The following is a 27,971-nucleotide window of genomic DNA, read 5'->3' as shown; positions in this document are numbered from 1 at the left end:
TGCAAAAAATGGCGTCTAGTCAGGGAGGTGTGAGCGCCGTAACGGCTCCACAAAGCCAACACATATCTAACGGAGCTCAATGGAACAACATGGGAGTCAGCCAGCACCAGCACCAGCACCACACCGCCCGGAGCCTGGACCGGGCTCTGGACGATGCCGTGTGCTCCGGGATATTGAATCTCAGCGGCAGGAAGCTGAGGGAGTACCCAGGAGTGAGCTATGATCTTACGGATACGACACAAGCAGGTGAGCACGTTATACTACGGCTTCGGCTAGTTCGGAAGGAGCAGAACCGGCGGCTCTGCTGTTAACACTACGAGAACCGTCTAAACACGTGTTGTGGTGGGAGCGGTATTGTGAATACGAATGTACAGCTGGAATCGGGCATTCCCTGTCAATGCACGTATTTAATTGTGCAATTCACGGCATTGTGTGTCTTAATAGCTAACAATCGCCAATACTTTTGGGAAATTTCATTTTTCAGGACCCGATCACACAAATGGTCTTGTACCGCCCGTTAACATTCTGGTTGCATTCTTCTTATTGGTATAAATATGCATAGCCTGCGTGTGTATTTAATCGCTGCAGCACTGGTTTGGTGCACATTGTCTGTTGTGTGGTGGGTAATGAGTGGACACCCGATAGCTTCTGATTTCCACCTTGAGACTTGTAGCTTTGAGCATGAATGAAGACAGTAGGCGCACCCCAAGACAGGCGCGCTGCAGAGGAGCGGCCGCACGTCAGCCTGTCATTGATTTGGAAGAGGGCAGCTGGAGCAGAATATCAATGCATGAGAGAGTTGGGCCACGAGATACACATCGAGGAGTAGGTTTTATTAAGCATTCGGTGGACGGATTGTTTTGTCGTTGGCACAGGGAGAGACAAAAGATGCTGGGGTGTTGGTGCGAGTTTCAGCTCTATCGTGCGCTTGTCCGCATGGCATGCCCTGGTATGAGCGCGTGAACGGGAAAGACGAAATTAATAGATTGATAAGGAGGACTTATATCGCACTTGCATTTCGTGTTCCCAGCGGGGTGTTGCACGATTACATGAGTAGGCTATGTAATGCTCAACAATGATTCCTCTCCTCTTAGGTATTCTGCAGGCCCGTTTCCGCAAGCAGGCACTGATGGGGTAGCCAACATCAGGGTTTATATCAAGACACATTAATGGGTCCTGCACTTGGTACTCTAAACGGATCTTCTGAAGTGACTTTATTGCCCTTGGCTTTCTATTATAAACGTTTCTGGTGGAGTTTGTTTAGGATGTTAATACACGGTCATATATATATTGTGGACCATAATATATATGCCAGTTTTTGCCTTGACACGAAAACCACATGAAGGTTAAACCTCCACTAAATGGACAGATCCACTAAATGGACAGCATCTTCCTAAATGGAAGATGCATTTTCTTAATCTGAGGTATTTGTTTAATTTCAGAAATATATAAATGGGTTACATTCCCCTAGCCCTAAACCAGGATGACCTACTGCAACACATCACCATTATGAATAAATATTCCTTATTGAATGTATTATATGGTTCCATTAAAATATAATGTTTTTATTTCTTGATGCTATATCTTCGTCTTTGTGTCCGAAAGGCAGAAATAACGTTTTTTTATGTTTTGGGTATTGGTTATTGTAGTGGTCAGGGAATTCTATGATTCAATTCTTATCTTACATTGTCCTCTCATCGAGAAGATATCCGACACCGGTTCTTGTCTGGTTCTAAGTGGTCCGACTCCTGTCTAGCTCAACTGGTAGAGCAAGGCATTAACACTGCAAGGGTTAGACAATCCATTCCCACTGGGGTGACCCATGCTAGGAAGTATTGTGTGACTATGTAGATCAAAGCATCTGCCAAATGGATAGTATATATATTTGATAAGTCCCTTTTGTGTATATCCGCCCACACGTGCATATATTTTTTAATTGAATTGTTAATGGCCTTTTAGAATATCTTAGAACAGTTAATCATATTACAAAACTTTGTGTCATAAACCAAGTCTTTAATTCTTTACAGACACAAAGGATGTTTCCATTGAAACGCAGTATAATGTACAACAATCTGATGGTTTTGCAGAAGTACTGTATATGCAGATGTATATATACTGAAAGTAATGAACCAATTGCTAGTCTTGTTGATAGAGGATAATTATTGGGTTGTTTGACGTTAGCAACCCTATTGTATTCCCATGGGACTGGGGTCCCCCATCAATTACACGCACGCACGCACGCACACACGCACGCACACACACACACACACACACACACACACACACACACACACACACACACACACACACACACACACACACACACACACACACACACACACACACACACTATAATATCAACTAAATGGCTGTTTAAGAATTACAATTAAACATTGCCTTGAAAGGATTTTAGGCCTGGCCCACTTGCTAACAGTTTACACAATTGAGGTGTTAAAAACCAGCAGAAACAGGAAGTCTGCTGTTTCTTGTGGTTGTATAGCTCAGCCTTTTCGACCAGCCTGGACTATGTGGCCACAACAAGCCTGTTCCTCTCCGTTTAGGTTTTCAGTGGAATATGTGTTGCATGCCGTGTTGGCCATTATCAAGACACTGGAGCAGTAGTTGAAAAAAGACCTGGTGGAAAGCCTGAACTCTAATGTTTTAAAATCAGGCAAACTATTAATTATTATATAGTCCTAACAATAAGTCAGAAAATGACTAAAAGTGACATCAATTATATTCTTCAGAAATCTTTGACTTTGAGCTACAAATTACTTTTGATGAAAACAATGCATGCTCTAATGTCAGTGCCCTCAGACCATATCTAATTAGATACATAACTAACTAGATAACTAGAGGTCCAAGCAGTTTCCCTTCACAACTAAAGTCTGTATGTCAAGTATTGTATGATTAATAAAAATGTTATGGCTCAGGACTTGAGTGTGTGTTTGTGTGTGTGTGTGTGTGTGTGTGTGTGTGTGTGTGTGTGTGTGTGTGTGTGTGTGTGTGTGTCTGTGTGTCTGTGTGTGTGCGTGTGTATGCACACGGATGTGTGTATACATTGAGACTTTGGCAGTTCAAAACCAGGGAAACAAGCTGCTCACACCAAGGCCCTGCTTGTGTGCACGTACATGTGTGCACGTGTGCACGTACATGTGTGCACGTACGTGTGCTCGTGTGCAGGTACATGTGTGCAGGTACTTGTGTGCACGTACATGTGCATGTGTGCAGGTACGTGTGTAGGTATGTGCACGGTGCCCTGCTCACTGTTTGTCTTCAATCACTGTGTTCCCGTGGGAACAAGCGCTCTGGCCACGGTCTGACGGCCTGACCTTGGAGAGCAGCTCGGTGACCAGAATATCAACCTGGCCTTATGTTCTTCACCATGTCCCAGGATGCATCTGCCGTGACCTCAATTAGGAGAGGGTCCACCATGCTTATCCCCTAGATTTCCTCTATAGTCCCCCTATAGTGGCGTCTCCATAGAAACCATAGTTTTGCATATATTGGTCCTTTCCTGACAACCCCCTATCCCTCTCCATCCATACACATCACCCCCGTCTACCAGATGATCCCCATGAGGTTATAATTCGTCTTTGGTCAGAGGTTTGTTTTATAGTGTTCTTAATGCATAAACGGGGTGAATTGAGTTTAAATATAATGGACATGGGCTGGAGAGTAGTGGTTAGAATGTTTGACTCACAGCCATTAAGGTTCTGGGTTCGAACCCCACTGTCTGTTAGTGAAATGACTCATTCCTAACCCGTTTATGTGCATGTATCTGAAGTAACTTTAAGCAACTCTCTTTGGGTAAATGTTGACTGCTAAAGTTAACACCAAAAGAAAATAAGACCTGCATGTTGCATGTTGTTTACGGAAGGTGTTCTGTCTGATAAACCAAATACTGTAGCCATAACACACAAACACATAGACACAGACACACACAGACACACACACACACACACACATGCTGACTGAGCACAATTTCAAAAGAAAACTGATACAAAGATGCAAATCAACCTTCAACCACAGAATAATCCACATCATCTGTGTGTTTGTATTTGTATGTGTGTGTGTGTGTGTAGTATCTGATTATAAACAAACAAAATCTCACTTTCATATGTTATGTTGTTCTTGTTTATGTTGTTCCTCCCGGGAAGTGCTCTGCTGGGCTTCAACGCATCCAGACAGGAAATGATACCTGCTGTCAGCGGAAAAAGAGCGGACGTTAAAAGCACATCTATGCTTTAGAAGGGCAATAAGCAACGTCGGTAGATTCAGTCTACTGATGCTGATTATAGCGGGCCTATTACCAAATAGTATCCACTGAACCATCAGGGCGTTTCTCCCTATTGTGTTGATTCAAAAAGTGAAAGCAGTGAAAAGTTTGGCTTTACGTTGCACAAATGGAGAATCCTAGTTATTAATAGACAATTCTTTTTTTATTATTAATCATATAATTATTATTGTTATTTGTATTATTTCCTGAATATAACCTGAATAGAGTGAACAGAGCACTCGGACCAAGAGAAGTTTACAGACTACGTCTACTTTTTGTTAATATTTGACTATCCTCGCAGGCATCAAAGAAATACTGAGGTTTGAACATAGAAGAACATAGAAGTAATTTAAAACCCAGTCCGTTTTCCAGTAATATTGTAACTTACGGCCGTGAGTACGCTTCTGCCCAACCTTACAGACAGATGACTTCCTTCACGAAATTAATAATGAAGGGACCATGTTTTTCACCACATTCAGCAGCACGCAGTAATAAACCAGTGGTGGTCATAAACAAGGAGAAGCTCATTCCAAAACTCATATTTGTAAAGCTCTACTGACGTGCCTTATTGGCTTTTCAGTGTTTCTTAATTAGACGGGGGATCTCTTTTAAGTATCATGAATCCGACCACGGGGACGTTGCCGTGGTGATTAATGAAGGCAGCTGCGTGATTGCTTTGTGATTGGCTGGCAGGTTCCTTCTGGATGAATGTGTCCTATAGGAGCGAGCAGCAGGAAAACACACACTGTGGTGGTGGTGTTTGGGGGGGGGGGGGGGGGGGCGGTCACAGATGGTGTTTCATATGGGGGGATAGAGAGGGAGACAGAGATGAACCGACTCCATGAAGGGTCCAGCCAAAACCCCACCCCAACAGCCCCCACACCCACCTCCCCCTGGACCAGATGATTCCTCCTCCAGCGCCACAGGAGTGTCCCCAGTGACGGGGCCCGTGCTTGGGGTTGTGGTTGAGGTTTGCCAGGGGCCTCCCCCGACTCTGGACCCAGCTGAGGCCCCCATCCGAGGCCAAGCCCAAGGGAGATCGGCCTGGATCAGCCTCTTAATGGAAAATGTCTTCAACCTGTGACCTTGGGTGTTTACTCTAGTATATTATGAAAGCCTTTGTGTGTGTGCGTTTGTGTGTGTTTCTCTTTGAATCGAGTTGTCACACACGCACACACACACACACACACACACACACACACACACACACACACACACACACACACACACACACACACTGCTTTGTTCTACACTGATGGTGATCTGGGTCTGATCCCATCTTATAGAGCAGATCTTGTGTGGTCTGCTGCTACTGCTGATTGTTGATCCATGTTTTAGAGGAAAGGTTGGAGATGGGGCGACTAACAGAAGTGGTACAGCTAGAGTCTCTCTCTCTTGCTGTCGCTCTCTCTCTCCCTCTCGACTGAGTCAACTGTTCAGCTGTCTCCTATTTCAGAAGATATTTGTGGGATTTTTCTCAAGCTATGAGGAAGTGAATACTTCCTTGTGCTGTGAGTGTTCAACTACACAGAACATGTTGGAAATGAAAAGCTCTGTCAACCAAGCTCAATACACAGACACTCATAGCGTTGGTTATTACTGTATCAGAAATGTACACACAAAACATTTACGGCCTATTCATTAGGCCAATAAAAGTATATAAGTATTATTGACTCAGCACCCTGTGGGCGGGCTTGTGATATGTTAAACGGTACTAGGCAACATAGTAACACATATCCAGGCCTCTTGCTGGGAGCCGACACACAGCTTCACAGCGTCACAGCTCTGGGGCCCTGGCCAATCGTAGTAGACCAGCAGTCTACTACCGTTGGCAGTAGCAGTAGTTGGAAAATAAAGTGTGTCACTTCAATATGTAAGGGTTTCAGAGTGAAGCAGTATGATTTGCCAATTATATATATGATAAAATGAACATAACTTTGCGCTATCTATTTTCACCTTTTGAAATTTTAGCACAATGTTTTTCATGTAAACAAGGCGTTATTATACGCCCCTATGGGTCTTCTGGTGATGGAAAACACCATTCTGTATCTAGGCAGAACATGCTGTAGAGAACCGGTCTGTCCTGCTGCCCTTCCTCGTGGCTATGACCCCTCATGCGGGTGATATCTCCCCAGGAGGAGTGCTGTTTCCTGGACAGAGGAGGGGCGGGGGGGTGGGTTAGTGGGAACTGGGAGGACGATTATCCTCCTTGTTGGCAGGAGGCGAGAATATGCTGTGCATGTGTTTGTGTTTGTGGGAATGAGAATGAGAGGGTGTGTGTGTGTTCGTTCCAGTGTGTGTGCGTGCATGTGTATGTGGACCTATATGTGTTCCTGTATGCGCGTATTTGTGTTTGTGTGTCCGTGCATGCACTTGTGTGTATGTTTGTGCGTGTGTGTATGTATGTGTTTGCAAGTGCATGCCCCTGTGTGTGTATGTGTGTGCCTTTCCTCCACATAATGGGCTGTAAAGTAGGGGATGACAGCCTCTAATATGATTTCTCTACAAGTGGATTAACTGTCACCGCCGAGGGTTCACTCCTTAAGGGACCTGATTTAGAGAAGATAAAAACATAGAGAGTGTGTGTGTGTGTGTGTGGGGGGGGGGTGGTTGTGTGTGTGTGTGAGAGTATATATATATAGATGGATTTGAGTGCATGGATTGTCAGACGTCTGTCTGTGTATCCTCCTACTACATGGTATTCTAATCTCTGGCCTATAAACAACGTCACGACGTAGATGTCAGATGGTATATGGGTCAATCTCACTGGTTATTCATTGTATGCATTTTTATACATAACCTATTGTATATTGTATAACACCAATATGTTATCATTGGTGCTTACTAACTGAATATCCCCATCTGACCCATCCCTTTCCAATGACTACGGTGGCCTGTATTGTGTAAGGTGCCAGTATGTACTAACTGATGATGTCATCGTCTACGTCAGCACGTCAGATGATGAGGTCACTTGATTGATTTAGAAATTGTATAAATATGTTAGTTAGTCTGTAAAAATAAAGGTCGTAGTTTACAAGTAAAGGTCCTTTTACATTTACTGCGATTGTTCTTTGTATAAAATAAGATATTCTTTCAACCTATGGACTTAGCATAGATTTCCGTTATGCGAAATAGCAACATTGATTTCAATCACATCAAGGTCAATTTGGGACGGCTTTAGCTTGCAAATAAATCAGTTTACACTATCACAATCGGTTGAAGATAATCTTTGTCAGTCCCCCTGCTCACTAGTTGTTTTAGGACATGGTAACAGCTCCTTACAGCCTATTGATGTTACTCAACACATGATCCTGTTATTGCATCCACAGTGGTAAACGACAGTCAAATCACTATCTATTATATTTATTGAGAATTTATCTCGATAGCAGACGGCGCTTCAAACCAAATAATTTGCACTTGCACTTTCATTGCCTGTTTCTGTCTGTTTTCTAAATCTATCTTTACTTGTATATGTTGATCAGCCATTGTTTAATCAACTCATTGATTTCATTGAGTTATTTTATTGACATTAAGTTCAATGTTTGATAACAAGCACTAAGCTTAATAGTGCTTAAGACATTAATTACATTATTCAACTGTTTATTACATTATTTGAACACTTGGGGTGCTAAATAACAATCACCAATCACAGCCATCAATTCCCAAATCTTGGTAAACTATTTTTATTTATATATTTTGATATTAATGTTTATCAATTGTACATATTACCCGGAGAGGTTTGACCTACTATAGGAGAAGCTTGCATTTGAATCCCATCACAGTTCTATGCTATGTGTTTCTATGTGTCGCTGTGCGTGGTGTTGCAATGGAGTCAACTCGCTCCCTTGGATGCACACAGATCTAGGCCACTTGTCAGTAGGCCTGAGCCATTCATCTGCACTGTGTTCACTATCTCTCTCAGGATCTCTCCCTCTGTCTCGCACGTCCTTTACTCCTCACTACTGAATCAGCGCCTCTTCTGAATATTTCATCGGACGCAGCGGAAGGCGCTTTGTAAAATAGCAGAGCTTATCTCGGAACTCTTTGAATCCCTGAATGAAGAATCGGCCAATCTTGAATCAGATCCACTGCTGTATGACTCCGGTGTGGGCGGGAGGGATCTCAGACCCACGTTGCGGCTTCCCTCTCGCACAATAGAACCTATTCTTCCCTGGTTTCTAACTGCTGTGGTTTACATTACGTGTCCCACCACGAGACACTGGATGCACGCTCTTCCATCTAATCCTCAAGCCTAGAGCCGTCATTATTACTCCACCGCTCCTCTTTTGGATCAATAGAGACGAGGGAAAGCGCTGAGGTCATGCGTTGGGGAAGGCGTGTAATGTCAGCCCTGGGTTGGGGCTGAGCAGCCACAGAGGCACTGCACCCCTCAGTCGATGAGTTCCTCAGACGGATCGATGGGACGGGACTATCTGGGCCCGCTGCAGAACTCCTTGTTTGGACTCCTATCAGACCCTGCCATGTACTGTTGGATAAATATTGTAATGGGTATACGTGGTAGAGCACTTCCGATGCACAACTAACTCAGACATGCCATACTGTTTTTATGTCTTGGCTGAACGTTTATGACAGTGTCTAGCTTGGTAGACAAATCAAAATCAAATATATGTATTGACTTGGAGTTCAGAAATCAAAAAAACAAATATCTTCTTTTGTCCGAAAGGCAAGACTAAAACAAACGAAACAACTAAGCGCTGAGTGGAAAGTGATCAAAAAGAATTGCTAAATAAACACTAACTAAACTACGATTAGATTTTTTTCATGTTTAAAAGAAAAATTTAATCCTAAGAGCTTTGCTGTGTTCCAGGATTCAGCAACTCCTTCAGGATACGGTTAAATATGAATGGAAGCAGTGCTGATGAACGTGGACGATAACGCTCTAAGCTCCTTGGCTATTAAAGGACATTGGAATGGAAGCACTGGAGCACTTTACACATCATCATCACCTACGCGGGCCAATAGACCGCGGGGTGGCGGCGTGTTCTGCTTTCAGATCGTCAAAGTGTCCCTGGTTTATCACACACTTGACTCGTGTGTTTGTGCTTCACGACTACGGTATATATCCGTGTGTGTGTATGCTCTTAGTCGTCGGCGTTCATTTCCCTTCGTGTCGCGTGTGGGTTCGTCCCAGGGGTCTTGCAGCCTGTCCTTCTGAGCCACGAGTCTAGTGCCACATGACTTGATTCTCAATGCACACGATGCACTCAGAAATAATTGACATACTATTCTACCCAAGCCTCCCTCTGCACAACCTGCAGCACCTTGGTGGGGAAGGCAGGGGGGGACGTATAATGTGTGAAGCATTATTTAGTATGTACTGATATAAAATAGCTACTAGCTGCGGGCCGAATAGTGTAGTGCTTAGTGTTATATAGTGTGTAGCCTTATATAGTATGTATGATTTTAATATTTATTAGTATAGGGTGGGCAGAATAGTGTAGTGGTAATGGTGTATGATTCCCAGCTGAGCGGCACTTGGTTCGATCCCCAGTATCCACGGTCTACCTGCAGTGAGGAAGATGCCCCGCCCCCTACCTTTGCTTGATGACACCAGTCTGAATTCATTCAAGTTGCTTACGATATAAGAGTCTCCTGTTTAAATCACTAAATGGGGTAATATAAATGGGGTAATATAGTTAGTATTATAGTAGTGTACTAGTATTGAGGGGTTTATGTAATGTAGTGTTGGATAAATGTTCTGTGTTCTCTATGAGGGTGGAGTTTATTCTGAAGAGCATGTTCACTTTCTACCCGGTGGTCGCCAGGATAACGTAGGGATGTTCTGTTGCTTTCATTCCTATTTATATAACATTTTATTTACGTATTTACTTAGATTTTGGTTCCTTTCCAATGAAGAGTGTGTTGGTCATACTGTGTGTACCAGTGCACTTGAGAATAAGTGCTAATCTTATTGGTGGCTGGTGGTCCTTCTCGCAGACCTCTCCAAGAACCGTCTGACGGAGGTCCCGGCGGAGGTGTGCCTGTTCGCTCCGCTAGAGTCGCTCCATCTCTACCACAACTGCATCAAGTGTGTCCCCGAAGCCATCATCAACCTGCAGATGCTCACCTACCTGGACATCAGGTGAGCTACAACACACACACATGCGAATAAAGACACACACGCACGCACACACACACACACACGCACGCACACACGCATGCACACACACGCACGTGCACACGTGCATGTTTAAAGACACACACACATTCACACACACACACACACACACACACACACACACACACACACACACACACACACACACACACACACACACACACACACACACACACACACACACATACAAATGCACGCAGGGTACAAACACATGCATGAAGACACACACACACACACACACGCACGCAGGATACAAACACACACACACACACACACACACACACACACACACACACACACACACACACACACACACGAAGGATACAAAGACACAAATGATAAAGTAACCCACAAGATTATGCGGGCCCGAACACACACACACACACACACACTCACTTACTCACTCGCTCACTCATCCTCCATCAATGGTTCTGTGGGAACACACACTTTTGGCATTCATTCAGAAAACACGTATCGTTATTAATCCACTTTAATAATTGGGTGTGCCAACCGTACAAAGAGTGCACAACATTTAATGAAAAAAATGTAATAGCACCAATTAATCTATAAACATGTTTGTACAAAATAAAACAAACTCAAGAATAAATGTTGGTATTTTGGGATGGGCATATTTTGACACTCGCTAGAGCTACAGGCGTTTTCTCCCTGACCCGAGTCACCCGCTCCCGGCAGCCCTCAGTCTGGCACTGCTCTCGGCTCGGCTCAGCGTCAACCTCTCGTGTGTTTCCCCCTGGCAGTCGGAACCTGCTGTCGGTGCTGCCCAAGTACCTGTTCGGCCTGCCCCTCAAGGTGCTGCTGGTGAGCAACAACAAGCTGGCCTGCCTGCCCGACCACATCGGCAACGCCAAGGGACTGATGGAGCTGGTGAGAGCGGCTGGTGTGGGCAGGAGTTAGTGTGTATTTGTTTGTGTGTGTGTGTGTGTGTGTTAGTGGGGGTGGGGTGGGGTGGGGTGGGGGGGGGGGGTGTCAGAGCTGTGAGTATTAAACATGAAGGTTGATGGAGCGTCACAGACAACATGAAATAAAGAACCAACGACTTATTGGTTGCTTTCCGACATGGTGTGAATGAGTCTGTAGGGTAAATGTTCATTAAACCATAGGATTATTATAACAGAAACCATGCAGGCTTGCATATTATTTGTATTCATTATTACTGTTATTTCCAACGCATCGCTCATAAATAAAATACATAGGTCTGCATATATCCCTCCCACCCCGAAAATAATAGATTAGGAAGATGTCTTTATGAAGGTAACACAAGCGATGTTCTAATGAAAACTTGGTGGAACAAGGTCATTCCAACCAACCACTCGACCAACTGAGCAGAACAAGACAACCCTAGAGGTGTGTGTGTGTGTGTGTGTGTGTGTGTGTGTGTGTGTGTGTGTGTGTGTGTGTGTGTGTGTGTGTGTGTGTGTGTGTGTGTGTGTGTGTGTGTTCATGTGCGAGGATTTGTGTGTGTGGCGAGGACATCAGGATGTGGGGGGGGAGGGGGGGAGGCTGGTTAGGGATGTGTGTATGTGGGTCAGAGGTGTGTTACGTGGGTGCATCATGTGCCGACGCTGCAAATGACTACATTATTGCTCGTGTTGAAAACATCATTATGAACTCTCTCCCTCCCAGGACATCAGCTGTAATGAGATCCAGGTGCTGCCCGCCCAGGTGGGCCAGCTCCACGCGCTACGGGAGCTCAACATCAGGAAGAACTGTCTACACATGCTGCCAGAAGGTTAGCACACACACACACACACACACACACACACACACACACACACACACACACACATACGACTTGATTGCCTTTGGTTGCATTACAACATGTTGTGCTCTGTGTCTCTGTATCAGAGTTGTGCGAACTGCCTCTGATCCGACTGGACTTCTCGTGTAACAAGATCACAGAGATCCCGACAGCCTATAGGAAGCTCCGACAGCTACAGCACATCGTCCTCGACAACAACCCTATGCAGTCCCCACCTGCACAGGTGTGTGTCCATGATTTCATGTGTGTGTGTTTGTGTGTGTGTGTGTGTGTGTGTGTGTGTGTGTGTGTTCGTTCATATCTGTAATGTGTACATGCACTATATATGCTTCTGTGTGTGTGTGTGTGTGTGTGTGTGTGTGTGTGTGTGTGTGTGTGTGTGTGTGTGTGACATGAATGTTCTTGTGTATGTGCCCTTAAAAATAATGCACGTCCCTCACTGTCCCGGTTGAAAACTTTGAAGCAGTTGCGCCATCTAGTGGAAAATGATGGTATTGTTGAATATCGGTGATATAAGAAGTAGGCAACTGTTCACTGTGTGTGCGTTTGTGTTTTTCAGATCTGCCTGAAGGGCAAAGTGCACATCTTCAAATACCTGAACATCCAGGCATGTCGGACTGACAAGAAGCCTGATTCCCTTGAGCTGCCGTCGCTAGGGAAACGCTGCCTTCCTCAGGCGCTAACTGACAGGTTACATAGATCAGTGTACTCTTGTTTACTGAAAATTGTACAAGCTTAAACTATTTAACTTTACATGAACTCGATAAACAGCAGAAACACAGTGCAAATAGTAGACGAAAGGACAGCTATTCAGCTTTAATTAGCCTAGTTTACCTTGCGTATTCAATTTGGTATGTTTTTACATTTCCAGCATGGAGGATTTCTACCCCAATAAGAACCACGGGCCTGACTCTGGCATCGGGAGTGACAACGGGGAGAAGAGGCTTTCTACGACAGAGGTGACACACCAACACACCAACGCAAATCAGCTCATACTATATCCATCACAAAACCATGAAGCCTGCTGGGCAACCTTTGTGATAGGCCTTTTTAAACAAGACGCCTCAGCCTGGTCAGCTCCGTTGTTTAGATAATCAATACATTGACCTCACTGTTTATGTCAAATAAGAAACATTTGACTTGAAACCACAATTCAGAATTCAGTCTGAATTATGAAGTGAATCGACATTCAACCCATTCAGGACGACTATGAGGGATAACTGAGTTTACCGCCTCTGCTACCCCTCATCCTCCCACCTCTCTTCCTCCTCCTCCTCCTCCTCCCCCTCTACCTCCTCCTCTTCCTCCTCCGCCTCCTCCTCCTGCTCGTCCTCCAGCCCTCGGATGACGACACGATGAGTCTCCATTCTCAGGTCTCGGAGACGGCCCGGGCCGACGCCCTCCTGCTGCTCTCCAAGATGGACTCCTGCAAAGGTTACCCGAAAACAAACACTATTATCACTACCATCACCATCACCCCCATAGCCCCCATCAAGATCCTCATCACCACCAACACCACCATCACCATGAGCACCAACGCCACCTCTCAAACATTCCCATTCCCACCATCACTCCCACTACCAACACCACCAGCACCACCAGCACCACATCCTTGATCATTTTGAGTAAATGCCTTAAAAGCCGAGGACTGTGCAGTAGTTAGTTTGTAGTACTACTACTACTAGTACTACAACTGTTTGTAGTAAAATGTTGTGAATGGGATTTTTGTCATTTGATAATGCCAACAGTACGAACACCAACGGGCAACACGTTTATGCGTCTACCATTTCGAGTCTCAAAGTACTTCATCTCACGATACTTGAGTATATTTCACATCAGGCCTATTTACTCAGTAGCAGACCGTTTAGGTACGAAGAGCTGTTGTCTGCGGGTGTTGTCCCTGTGATGTGCCGGCGTCTTCCCGTGGTGAACATGTCGTTCCTCTGTCAGATCAGGACCTCTATGACTTCGTCGAGCCCAACCAGGAGGAGGAGTCGGCGCTGTCGGAGGGGGACGGCCAGCACTTGTCCTGCATCAAGGTGGGCTGCATCAAGGTGGCACGTCCTCTCCTCTATCTCCCGTACCTTCCTGTCTAACTCTCACTCTATAGTGAAGCAATATCAAATCTTTCGAAAAATCTATAGGGTACCCGCTAGAGAAATCAGGAGTGGGAATGTCCAACCAGGTGTGTGATAGCTATTTCAGTGTGGCAGTCCACTGCCACATGCCCTCAGGACAGGACCCAGGGAGACGAGGCCAACCTGTTGGTTGGAGAGTTGGCCTACAGGTTAGAGGGCGAGAAGCGCTCACTCACTGACATGTCAGAGCTCTCCCTTGAGTATGTCTCTCTCTCTCTCTCTATCCTCTCTCTCTCTCTCTCTCTCTCTCTCTCTCTCTCTCTCTCTCTCTCTCTCTCTCTCTCTCTCTCTCTCACACACAGAATGAGCTGACCAGTTGGTGCTCTCAACATCACACCTGGTGGTAAAATAGGGTCCCTTAAAGAGTGGTGGGTGTGAGGCCCTGGGCGTATGTCTGCTGGACATGTTGACGTGACACTGGGTTGAGGAAGAAGAAGAAGAAGCTCTGCTTTATTATTTATCACATGATCACATGCGTCCAATCAGACGAGTTCTTTCTGGTCGCTACAGGAGCTGGAGAAGGTCCTCAACATGTCCCAGCAGAGCAAAGACAAGGACAGCTGGAAGGAGGAGTCGGGGTCAGTATAATCCACCTTCCACTCACTCCTTTCACCTCCGACCCAAAGGCACATTTCCAACGGGTCATCAGCAGGCTAGCCTGCCATGTTTCACTGCCTTCACTGTGTTTGTGTTTTTATTATGGCATATTGTGCGGTTAGACGGGGAATGACATGTAGGATGTAGCTTTGTTTCCGAGTTCCTGATAGTGAGCACTTTAGTAGCGGTTTAGTAACGGAGATGTCTGTGACCCTTGACCTTCCTCAGCTCAGATAAGGAGCCGTTGGCGGAGGAAGACGAGGATGAGCTCAAGGAGGTGCTGGACCTGAGGAAGATCGCTGTCCAGCTCCTTCAGCAGGAGCAGCAGAACAGGTGTGTGTGTTGGAGCGCTCTCGCTCTTGCTCTGGATGCTCTTGATGCTCTTGATCTCTCTCTCCCTCGCGCTCCCTCTCTCGCGCTCTCTCTCTCTGTCTCTCTCTTTCTCTCTCTCTCTCTCTGACTTTTCCTTCTCTTTGTCTTCCTCGATCACCCAATCTCCTCTGAGGTGGAACCAAGAGTTGAGTAGTAGTATTTGAAGTGAAGGCAGAAGCGCCCTACTGTATTCCTGTTTCGAACATTCCACATTTCTATGGAAATTCCCCACGTTCATTTTCGCTCGGCCTTCCCCCCTGCCCCCCCTTCCCCTAGTCGTCTACATGTACAATGTCCGCACAACCCTGTCCCCCTCTCCTTTTACACTAATCGATGTTTCTGTCGCTCTGCCTCACCCTCCCTTTCTCTTGCTCTGTCTCCCGCTTGTCTCTCTGTCTCTAACTCTCTCTCTTTTTCTGTCTGTCTGTTATTGCTCTCACTCTCTCTCTCCTTCTCTGCCTGTCCACCATGGTCTCTCTACCCTCCCGTGGCGTGGTTGGTCCCCGCTAGGCGTCGCTCTCTCATCTGTCGGGCGGAGAGTCTGATCCACCGGCGGAGGGTGACCGGCCGGGCGCACAGGTAGAGCCAGCAGCCACTGCGTCTCCCACGGTTACGGAAGCGTTGCCATAGCAGCGGGGATGCTGAACGACTGTGTGTGCGTGTGTGTGTGTGTGTGTCTTTGTGTCTTTGTGTGTGTGTGTGTGTGTGTGTGTGTGTCTTTGTGTCTTTGTGTGTGTGTGTGTGTGTGTGTGTCTTTGTGTCTTTGTGTGTGTTTAGGCAGAGGCTTTTCCACACCATGTCATGCCGTGACCCCGCCTCGTAGGCACCCCAGGCTTCCAACGAATGTTTTGTGCAGTAAAATAAGCAACCATTCTTTTCGCTATGTCAACAGAGTGAGATGATTAACGCTTCCTTATAGTCAATGCTTTAGTCACTATTCCAGTCTTCAAACAAGGTCTGAAATGAAATGACTAAGCATGCAGTTGTTTATAGGTAACACATACGCACACCAATAATAACAACATTTTATTGTTGTTATCCCACATTGGGGTCATGACCCACTGGCGGGAAAAAGAGAGAGTGGTGGTATTAATCAGCCAGCAGTCACAGGGCGTAACTCCGCTGGCTTTCTTTCATCTCAAAGCACTTCCAGCCTTCCACTCAACATAATAGTGTTGCATGGCAACTTTATACACAGTGAATGACCGGTGATCTGTCTCTTCTGCAGGTTCTTAAGCCACTCTGGGAGCTGCAGCAGTAAGCCAAGGCCTCCGGCCCAGGCCATGCGCAGGTATGAACTGCCCCAACCAGGTGCAGTTTCTGTCCCAATAGCGCTGAACACAACACGTCTCCCTGGTAGGTCTTGGAGAGCGTTGGATGAGTGCTGAATCACTTTGGACAGGCTGCAACTCGCAACATTATTACAACATTACAACTTAATAACACATTACATCTTTATTTTTACGATTCAGACTTTTTCAGAGTCCTCTTGCGTGTGTTTGCTTGACTTGCCTGACAAGCAGCAACAAAATAGAAAGCATAAAAACTGCTTGATTAATAGACTCATAGTCTAGACTAGAGTCTAATCTAGACTATGAGTCTAGACTAGTGGCGGCTGGTGGTTTTTATAGTGAGGGAGGAAGGACTGTGCACTTGGTTGCCATTGGCCTGCTTGCACTGATAGTGGCGTATGGTGGCATAAGTATGTGAGAATCAAGTTGTTTTTGTTTTTGTTGTCAAGTTGTACCTATTTTGTGTTTACAATGGTAGAAAAAATATTTACGACTTCAAATTTACTCTTACACATTTGTGACTTTAGTGTATGCATGCTAAAGACTTTTGCTACAATAATACCTTCATAACCCAACGGTGGAGCACCGAAAAATCGGTAGACTCAGCATGTTTATTTCGGCGGACTTATTGTGAAAATTGTGCCGCAGTTTCTACCGTGACCACGTCAATAGCTTGTGGATGTGGACTGAGAGCGGCTGACGTTATTATCATGTTGTGTGTTGTATACACGTGATAACAGCTTCTCCTGTCTCCATCCCCTGCAGTGCTTCCCTGGACGAGGGCACCAGCGGGGCGTCAGAGCCGAGCGGACAGGTACCTAGCTGGGAGACCTGCCTCCCTCCTCCTGCCTCCCTTCCCTCTTTTCCACACATGCATCCTGACCACACCCGGCCATTCAAGTTCACCCGCTGTATCAAGAAAACATCCATTGATGAATGTCTTTAGAGACGAGCGACAAAGAAAAAATCCTGAAACGTATCAGTTTGTAAAGGCTTAAGATCTCCCTGTTTCCTCCTCCCCAGCCCTCCTCCTCCTGCTCCTTCGACGGGAGCCTGAAGTCTGAGCCGTGTGACGCAAAATGGTCAGAGATTCCCCCGCTGCTCAACCAGAACGAGGAGCGTAGGAGGAACAAATACCTGAGGAAGGACTACCTTAAGGTAACCATGGCAATGAGATGGAGGGATGGATGGATGGGAAAGAAGATTAAAGGAACTGAAAAAAATCAAAATTAAATCTTCCCATATGGGGACTAAATGGTGTGCCAAAGCAGATGCTGTGTGTGCGTGTGTCACAGTAGTGCATCTGTTGGATCTCTCTTCACAGTATGTTTGTCAGAGCACACGCAAGTCCTCCTCCGGCGGTAGTGATGACTGTGAGGTGAGCGGTTTTCCCTCCAAGAATAACACACAAACACTCTTACGTGGCACGCAAGGAAGCAATTGGATGGAAGCAATTATCTCTCTCTCTCTGTGTCTCTGTGTCTGTCTGTCTGTCTGTGTTACAGGATGGCTTGAGACACGCAGACTTTAGCACGGCGCTAACGGTGTTTGGGCTGAAGCCTCGTTCAGGTAAAACACTGTGAACTGGTCTTCATTAGGTTCTGCCAGGTAGGGCCGATGTGGGTCAGGATGTGGTACAGGCAGGGGTACCAGGCGTGTGTGTGTGTCTGTCTGTGTGTGTGTGTGTGTGTGTGTGTGTGTGTGTGTGTGTGTGTGTGTGTGTGTGTGTGTGTGTGTGTGTGTGTGTGCGCGTGTGCTCAAATCAGAGTTCAACAATTTGTTCAAGTATTATCTTATGCGTGTATGTGTAACTCGGCTTACACCACAGTTACCAACAAGGATCAGATATTACTACAATCATGTAGTAGTCTCCCCCAAAAATGGTTAATGATGAAAAAATTAAAAGGCATTAGCTTTGGCTTTAGGCTTTTGGCTTTAGTTGTGTCACTGTTTCTACAAGAGTTTTAGAGTCTATGGGCCCTTGTTAGACGGTATAAAACACAGACGTGTAAAGTCACAAGGTGCAAAGTCAAAGTAGCTTTGTGGGCGGTTCTATGGCGCTGTTGACGGCGAGATAGATGAGCTTTGCGCCTGACACAAATCTAAAATGGGTTGGTCTGAAACCTGTAGGTGTGTTTTGGGTGTAACGTGCAATAAACCAATGAGAGTGCCATCTCCCATCCCCTTTAAGAGCCAGTGCATTTGACTTGACGAGTTGATATTTTGACCGCGTGAACGCATTTGCATTCTCCGCTGAGACAGATGCATGACCACATGAATTTCAAACTTCAAATGGCTCAGTTTATGGCCAAATAATAGGCCTAATTCACATATGGAATAGCGTTTTCTTCTACAACTTCAGAAACACTAGACGTTTCTCAATTCGCATATCTTATCTTATCTTTTCATTGATATTAATTCAAAATATTAACATACTATTTTAAAATGAAAGAGGCTGGGGTTTAGTTTTATATAATTTGTTTATATTGTTCAGTGGTATATGCCTACATGAGGCCATAAAGCACAGTTAACAGAGCTGAGTTGGTGACGTCATCGAGTCCGCTGCTGTTCCATTGCAGGTGTGTACTCGCGTCCTCGGAAGTCTGTACTTGGAAGTCCGGACTTGCCAAGTACGCACTTCTAAGTCCGGGAGTCCGTAGTTTGCGTACTTGGTATTGAGAAACAGCTACTGAGTCGTCATGTATATTGCGGCAAAGACAACTTAACACATATATGATATGTGGATGCGGTCTTGTGGCCCCAACTGTGGGTCTATTTAATGAAATGCGGCAATACATTAACAAACATCATTTGTTACCAGTATTGTATACATTATCGTTATCGACTTGTGTTCATAATATGCATGTGTCCCCCTGTTAATATACATCGCCATGGACTGTATTATGTGTTACGTGTTTAGTTTGCGTGTGTTTAAACAGGTGGGTGCGCACACACACACGCTCCAAGCATCACCCGCATTCATTCATTCTTTTAAACACTCACCCGTGGTAAAACTATGTTTTCTCACGATCAAGTTTTCCCACGATCAAATCTTTTTCCGAAAGATATGGGCTTGTAAACGATGTCTGTGTCAAGAAAATATGTGTTTGCTGTACGATGTTTGCAGATGCATTGATTTAAAAGTATAACTTACCATTGTATCAGCTGTTGAGATTTTAAAATAAGATTTTAAAATAAGATTTTGTTTTGGGAGGCTGGAATATACTTTGCTCGAGTTTATTATTGTTATTATTATTATTATTATTATTATTATTATTATTATTATTTAAATGCATGGCATAGCCTACTCTACTGTGTTCATTCATGCAGCCCCTATGGAAAAAAAATGTTTCCACAATCTATGCTATTTCTATGCAGTTTCACTCATATGAACAATCGTTGACATCATAATATTTAAATCAGCCTAATCCTTGCATGTTTCTGCTGTGTATCCGACCTGCCATGGCACGTCAAAATAGCAACACCAACTGCACTATCCACCACTGACTTTAGACTAGGTATTTCCCAGTCAGTTGCGCAATTGTACTGCCGCAATGCTTAGATAGGTAAAATAGCACCAAGTATCATTTGCGCCGGAACACGCCCCTGCTTTTTGCCGACACGCCTCTCCAGGCGCAGTGGCACCTGGTTGCTGTGGGGGAAAATCAGCTTTGCGCCGGGTGCAAACTAGCAACAACACATGCGTCGGTGTAGAAAGTCAATTGCACCGGGCGCAAGATAGGGCCCTATGACATTAAAGCATGTCATTGCCACGGTACTTTTTCTTGAACAGGGTGGTAGTCCAACATTTTTGTTTGAAGTGGAGATATTGATGGCGCGTCTGATGCCTTCAATTTTATCAGTATAAAATGCTGCAAACTCAATGCATTTCTGCGTGGAATGGAGATCAGGTGTAATTTGTGTTGGGGGCTTGGTCAGTCTTTCAACATTTTTGCTAGAGAAAAATGTTTCTCTAGCACTTTTTAAGTCTAAATTGTAGGCACGGAGGCTCTCTCTATAGATGTCATGGTGAATATGAAGTTTTGTTTTACGCCAGATGCGTTCAACCTTCCTGCATTCTTTTTTCCAGGCTGTTACAAAAGCAGCTTTTCTCCAGGGTGCCTTTTGCTTTCCAGGAATCGTTTTAACCTTATAAGGTGCAATGACATCTATCTGACTTTCAAAATGTTAAAAATAAAATTTCAAAATGTCAAAATACAAGATCATCAGCAGAACATGGGTTGAGACATGGTAGCAAGGAGATGGCCTCTTTAAAAAGTACATTAGAATGTTCATTGATATAGCGTTTTTTGACAGTATTGATTTTGTCTGTATGTCGGGAATAAAATATATATTAAAGAAAACACAGAAGTGGTCCGACAATGAAGGATCAGTCACAGAGAGATGAAACATTGAGATCCTTTGTGATAACCAGGTCTGGAGTGTGACCCTTACAATAAGTAGCCTCTTTCACATGTTGAGACATTTCAAATGTGTCCAAAATGGTAAAAAGTTGTTTTGCACACTTGTCATTCAAATCATCAGTATGAAATGATGAAGTCACCAGTTATAACTAGACAGTCAAAGTCTGTGGAGATGCTAGACAATAATTCTGTAAATTCATCGAAGAAATTTGCAGAGTATGTGGGTGGCCTGTAAATAATTAATAGGAAAACTCAGCATTTCAATACAGCACAAAGGTATTCGAATGATGGAAAATCACCAAATAACATCTGTTTCCCCTGAAATACATTTTTAAATATAGCAGCAACCTCTCCACCTCTTTTTCCAGATCTACATATATCAAAAAAGTTATAGTTGGGAGGAGCTGTCTCTATCAGAACGGTTATTTTGTTCTAGCCATGTTTCAGTTAAAAACATAAAATCCAGTTTAGAAGTGGTAATACAATCATTAATGAGATTTGAGAGGTTAGCAGTGCGTCTAAGTTTCCCTTTGTTAACTCTCTTAGTGGTTACAGCAGGAATGGTCCTCATATGGTCCTCATTTATAAAGTGCTTTACAGTGTTGACTGACATTCACCCATTCATGCACAGATTCACACACCGACAGCGGAGTCAGCCATGCAGGGCGACAGCCAGCTCGTCAGGAGCAATTAGGGTGAGGCATCTTGCTCAGGGACACCACGACACTCAGCTAGGAGGATGATGAGCCGGGGATCGAACCAGCAACCTTGCGGTTACCAGCCAACCCGCTCTACCTCCTGAGCTAATGCCGCTAATGCAAAAGATGATTAGGCAACCTTGGGTTCAGCAGATTATGCAAAACTTCCTTTATACTGTGTCTACGGCTGAACCCTTCTTTGTCTCAGTAATAATCAGGACTACTATCAGTACAGGGGGGTGGCTGGGGCGCCCTCTGCTTGGGTGTTATCAGACTGTGGCCATGACGTGGTGATGGTATCATTGACGCAGATGCAAGTTTGATGCCAGCATTTCTCAGTTTCTTGAATTCATCTGGAAAATCATAAAGGGAGGAGACAGTGGAGCTGGAGTTGTTGCGGCTATGGGAGAGATTAGCAATGGTGGAAGGCATGGTGTTGATGTTGTCGGGCGGGCTGTTGTCTCTCTTCAAGGTCTGTGGTCTGTCTGCTATCTGTGTGTCAGATAGTGGGACAGTAGATGTGTGGGGGAGGCTGTAGTCTCGCTTCTTCTCATGGCATGACAGGGTAGATTTGTGGGAGAGCGAGAAGAGAAGATTGTCCCTTAACAGTTTTGAGCCTAACCTGTTTGGGTGTAACTGACAAAACTGACTGTTTGGCCATCTGCTCTGAAACAGAAGACAGCGAGTACTAAGGCTTATAGCCTATCTGCAAGAAATACATTTCTTAATGTTTTTTGCTAGAAACACCAGTCTATCAACTTGATCTGGATCAAGTGCGGCTCTCTTTTTATTCACGGTGTTACATACGGCGGAGAACACACGTTGGGAGCGCACAGACGTGCCTAGCACACACAGGTATATGCGCGTCTATGTTGAGAGAAGCGGGTATTTGTTGCAGCCCATGTCTCTCCACCAATGCAGCGTGTTGCTGTCAGTGGGGATGACTTGGGGTCGCAGTTTACTGCTCAGGCTGGCTGCTCCGTGCGTTATCCATTTTCGAATCAGGATATATTATTCGCTTGATTAGAGCGCTTGACTCGTAAGCAGGCTTTTGAACACATGGCACTCGACGAGAAAACCGGAAAACATTGTGCAGGGATCGTTAAGAAGAATCTATAACATTGGAAGCGTACAATTACGATGGAATTGGTTAGTTGGAACCGGTTCTGAGATGGAACCGGTTCTCGATTCCCACCCCTAGTATTTGGGCATCACTTTGATTCAGGGAGCCTGAGGTCTGAACTTCAAGTCCTGTATTCAGATCAGGACTTGCAGGGTGACAAGGGAAAGCTGTGTGATTTATTGGTGTTCCTTAAAGACATGGAGTTGGACAATGCAATACCTCAGCTTTACAAACTGTTCTCATTAGTGGCAACAATTGGAGCTACATCTGCAGGTATAAAAGAGCTTCTCCTGTTAAGCGGCTCAAGTCCTACACCTGTAACAAAATGGGCCAAGGCCGTTTAAGCAGCCTAGCTCTGCTGGCCATTGAGAGGACACTGGTCAAGTCACTGGAAAAGACAGCTAGTTGGTATGACAGAGAATTGCCTTGAAAAGGAACAGAGAGCAAATTTACATATACATAAATTGACAATTTATATGATGTAGGCCGAAAATGAGCTTCACCTCTTTGAAAGACCAGCAGCCGCCACTGGGCAGAGTAGATGTGTGGGGGAGGCTGTAGTCTCGCTTCTTCTCTGTGCTCTGACTGTGGCCTGTGTGTCAGACCATGGCAGGGTAGATTTGTGGGAGAGCGAGAAGAGAAGATTGTCCCTTAACAGTTTTGAGCCTAACCTGTGTGTAGGCCATCTGCTCTGAAAAGATATTTGTGCCCCCAGAACAAGTTGAAATTGTCAATAAAGCCCCTTCCTCTTTCATTGCAGACTCTGTAAAGCCATGTATTCAGTGCAAGTAGATGACTGTATCAGTTTATTCCCCTGTCAACTGCTGGTATGGGTCCACTGATGAATGACTTAATGTGTAATTTGTCCAGTGTGTCTAATAGTTCAGTGAAATCCCTCTTCAGAAGTTCTGACTGTTCTCTTAGAATATAATTAAGTCCTGCATGCACAATAACCTGTGAGATTTTGGGGTTTTCCAATATAATTGTGGTTAGTTTCTGGTTGAGCATGTTTTGATCTTCTTACCGGTTATCCTTTATGGTTGATTCTCCTACAATCAGAGTGTCAGAGCAACAGCCACTCTCTGCACTTGTTGCTCACTATAAACTGTCAGGGTTGGCTCAAGTCTGTTTAGGACAATGTTCTGCTTTCTAAGAAGGGCTTCCAACCAGTTATGATCAGGACTGTGTTCTGCTTTTAAAGAAAGGCAAATAAAAACAATAAAATGAATAAGATAAGTTTCTATTTTGAGTTTTTGCATTTATATTATATGCGTTCACATTCTACGTACAACTGGTCATAAGGGGCGTACATATGTCATATGAATCGGTAGTACGTTTTGTCGTCTTAAGGTTGAGTTGTACCACAGCGGGTAAAGCTGTGGAGCTCTCCGTGCCAGTGCTCGCCTTCCCGGCTTGGCGGCTGCTACGCCGCCACACCGCCATGTTTCAAAGGTTGTCATGGTGACCTCCCTGACGACCAACGGCAACCTTTGTTTTCCAGCGTTCACGCGGAGCTCCCGGCAGGAGGTGACCCCCAATGACCCCAGCTTCACCATGAGGAGGAAGATGGAGCACCTGAGGGAGGAGCTGGAGCAGATTGGCCTCCTCCGTCAGGTCAGTGTGACCACCTTCACGCACCCGCACGCACCTTCACGTACGCACGCATGTACGCACACGCACGCACGCACCGGTTACTCCTCGTATTACAAGTTCTTACGTAAGTTCTAAGCATCCCAATTTTGTAAAATGGATTTCATAGAACCTCTTATAATAATACTAACGAATACAACATGGTTCCTATGGATTTTGTAGGACCCTGCATTAATTTAATTGATATAGGGCTTTTCAAGACACTCAAAGTGCTTTCCATAGTGTGTGTGTATGTGGGAGGGATATGACGTCTCATCCACTGCAATCTCAATTGAAGACCAGAGCAGGCGGTCACCCTTGGCAATGAAATGCCAAGAGTTCCTCAAGTACATAGAAATAAGACAGGGTGTGGACATAACCATCCAAAAAGCAATGGAAGAGCTATTAATAGGGTGGCTATAGAAGGTGAACGCGAGGCTGCGGACATGTGTGTGTTTGCAGAACATCGAGTCCAGACTGAAGGTGTTCCTCCCGGACGATGTGGGCGCGGCGCTCATGGACGGCGTGGTGCTCAGCCACCTGGCCAATCACATCAGCCCACGCTCTGTGCCTAGCATCCATATGCCCTCCCCCGCCGTGGTGAGACGACAGTACCCGGATATACCCGCACCTGGGATCAATCAAGTACTATCTTAGGACCCCTGAATGCATGACATATACATGTGCATATACAGTGTTCGGTGATCATATAAAGTCATTGAGGAATGTTTTTATAATCTGATTTAAGGGTGCTTTCAGTGTCCAGACATGAGTTTTTAAAATGATTCTATAAGTGAGTAGCTTGTTTTTTTTGTAATATAAAAATAAATAATCTTATCAAGAATCGAAGAGAACATAATGCTAATAGTTTTCTAATATACATTTTGATCAATTAAATGTGCAAAATATTGATTTTGATGTGAATGACTTATCTTTTCCGATTGCCAACAATGCCGTTAATGTCACCAATGTGTTCCAAGTGCTAATGCTATGTTCTGGACTTCAGCCTAAGCTCAGCATGGCCAAGTGTCGCCGGAACGTGGAGAACTTCCTGGACGCGTGCAAGAAGCTTGGCGTCACGCAGGTAAGAACAGGAAGCAGATCTCAGCACCTTCCAAACAGCCGCCTGTGTCTGTTATTCTCTTTAACTCTGACGTGTACACAAAATACATGCAAATCCATTCACCTTATTTCTTTACAAAGCAAACAAGGAGATGAGGAAATTGGTGAGCGGAAACCCTGTGGTCAGGTTTATTACCCGGGAAGAGATGTGTGAATTCAGTGGAAAGGTGTGCAGTTCTCTGTAATAAGATAATGACAATGACACAATGTTTGTGATGTTAATGTTGCGTGACAACACTCAAAAGAAGAAAGAGAGTGATGCACCCTCTGGCTTAATGGTTTTTTCTCTTTTTCTCTTCTTCATCCCTCCTTTTGGTAACTTCACAAGGTTTCTTCCATATGGGGATATATATATATATAAATATATATAAAGATAACCATAATGATACTAACCAACAATGATTTACCACTCAACGACTCCCTTCATCTGTATAAATGCAAGAATGTAAGAAATATATAAATAACACGAAGCACATGGAATAATTCGATTTATTTTTATTTATTTTTTTACAGTAAAATATATCTATTCAAATAAGAGTAATGCATGTAAATATGCACACCATGTTTCGATGAGGTCAAACTTTATTGTCCTTGCACAATTCAGCATGTGTGAAAGTGAAAGTGAAAAACGGTGGCCTTCTGTGTAGTGAAGCGGCTGCCCGCCGTGGGCAGCATACCTTAACGGGTCCATCTTGTGTGTGTGTGTGTGTGTGTGTGTGTGGGTGTGCGTGCGTTCCCCAGGACAAGCTGTGCCTGCCCCACCACATCCTGGAGGAGCGTGGCCTGGTGAAGGTGGGCGTGACGGTGCAGGCTCTCCTGGACCTACCCGCCTCAAAGATCCCCCAGCTGGGGGGTGATGATTGACCCACCACACCAGGTAGGGGCGGGGGGGGGTCGGCTCTAGCCACCAAACCCAGACCCCCTTCCCCCTGCCTCCAGCCCCCATCCCTGGAGGGGAGAGGTGGGGGTGACGGTGGAGCGCTGCGAGAGGGTCCAGGGAACCTTCCTTTAGGAGGTGAGGACCTGGTTGTCATGGAGAGGACCCCTGATGGGGGAGGGGTTGGGGGGGCTTACCAGCTGACTGAGTTGTGGGTCAGGAGGGGGAGACCAGACCCTCCGGTCTTCTCGTGTGAAGACAGCTGGCAGTAGCCAACTCCTGTTTTTGTTTCCCTGTCGTGTGTGTGTGTGTGTGTGTGTGTGTGTGTGTGTGTGTGTGTGTGTGTGTGTGTGTGTGTGTGTGTGTGTGTGTGTGTGTGTGAATTTGCTCAATTGGGATGGACACAACCGTGTGTGTGTGTGTGCGTGCGTGCGCGCGTGTGTGTGTGTGTGTGTGTGTGTGTGTGTGCGACTGTGCGTGCACGGTATATCTACTCGCTGGCATCTTAGACGTCAGTAGCAGTAGAGTGTTGTACAGGTGTGCAATCTTTGAATTAGACAAGAAATTGTTTTTATTTTTTATCTTAATTTAATTTATTGCACATTATGAGGCTCAATCTATGTTTCTTTTTTTCTTTTCTTATTTTTGTGTATTTATTTATGTGTTTCCAAGAATAAATGGGCCGTTTTTACTGGAGACACACAAAACTGGAGTAGCTCCAGTTTTGTCCTCTGTTATTCCTTTGTAATCTGTAAATGTTTCCTATAATTATAAATAAGATAAGGGTGAATAAACCACAAAAAATAACTGCTGTTTCCCACGACAATACAAGTACAACTCGTACTAGGGAACCTTATAGTACATCGCTTTTTGTTCAATGTCCTTTTATAAAATGAAATTGCAACCGGTTTTGCAGTGGGGGTTGGGTGGTAATGTTCAAGGATGCCTACAGATTTGGCTGCGGACATTGGGGATTGAACCCCGAACATTTCAGCCATGAATGAAACACCTTAACCACTACACTATCCTGCAGTATTCCTGCGAAATGTACCCAACAAAAGGATGATCAGATGATCAGACACCAATATATTCTGCTTTTTTGCGTTTCAAAATGTTGTTGAGTTTCTTCTTATTTGATTGTCTTATAAGCATCTCTTGAGCTTATGATCATTTCCAAAACTCTCAAACAGTGCAGGGCACAGTGCTATTTAGTAGGGGTGTAACGATACATAAAAGTCATGATTCGGTACGTACCTCGGTTTTTAAGTCACGGTTCGATATGTTTTTCGGTACAGCAGTTTTATTATTTTATTTTTATTAAACAATTGGATTTTGATTTTATTTATTACATTATATCAAACAAATGCCTAACACAAAATAAATGAAAATACATCAAATACAATTGAGGATAAAAACACAATCAAGTCCAGGACTTATTTCCGTTGTGGTCCTCAACACAAAACATCAGGACAAGACAAGACACTCACACTTTTTTTTTTCC

At 44.8% G+C, this 27,971-nt stretch overlaps 1 protein-coding gene across 2 annotated transcripts; it reads left to right on the top strand.

The window, feature by feature from the left end:
• Nucleotides 1–8: 8 nt before the first annotated feature.
• lrch2 (leucine-rich repeats and calponin homology (CH) domain containing 2) lies at nucleotides 9–26,773 on the top strand (the record flags this gene model as incomplete). 2 transcript variants are annotated; one of them, XM_084474101.1, is made up of 21 exons in its annotated part: nucleotides 9–246; nucleotides 10,238–10,382; nucleotides 11,177–11,303; nucleotides 12,063–12,168; nucleotides 12,285–12,421; nucleotides 12,758–12,888; nucleotides 13,070–13,157; nucleotides 13,536–13,632; nucleotides 14,149–14,237; nucleotides 14,847–14,914; nucleotides 15,162–15,266; nucleotides 15,816–15,884; nucleotides 16,534–16,596; nucleotides 17,363–17,411; nucleotides 17,621–17,755; nucleotides 17,922–17,975; nucleotides 18,103–18,166; nucleotides 24,344–24,456; nucleotides 24,934–25,071; nucleotides 25,478–25,555; nucleotides 26,335–26,773. In XM_084474101.1, the coding sequence occupies 21 exons, from the start codon at nucleotides 9–11 to the stop codon at nucleotides 26,455–26,457; spliced, it is 2,217 nt and encodes a 738-aa protein (XP_084330227.1). In that variant the 3' UTR covers nucleotides 26,458–26,773. The 2 variants fall into 2 exon arrangements, with proteins under 2 accessions (XP_084330227.1, XP_084330226.1); XM_084474100.1 differs by having other exon boundaries at nucleotides 24,934–25,116.
• Between the last annotated feature and the right edge of the window lie 1,198 nt (nucleotides 26,774–27,971).

This window comes from Micromesistius poutassou (genome assembly GCF_964030765.1).
Source record: "Micromesistius poutassou genome assembly, chromosome: 10".
Taxonomy (NCBI): Eukaryota; Metazoa; Chordata; class Actinopteri; order Gadiformes; family Gadidae; genus Micromesistius; species Micromesistius poutassou.
Note: the sequence above shows the minus strand (reverse complement) of the source record. Positions and strands in the feature narration are given on the sequence as shown.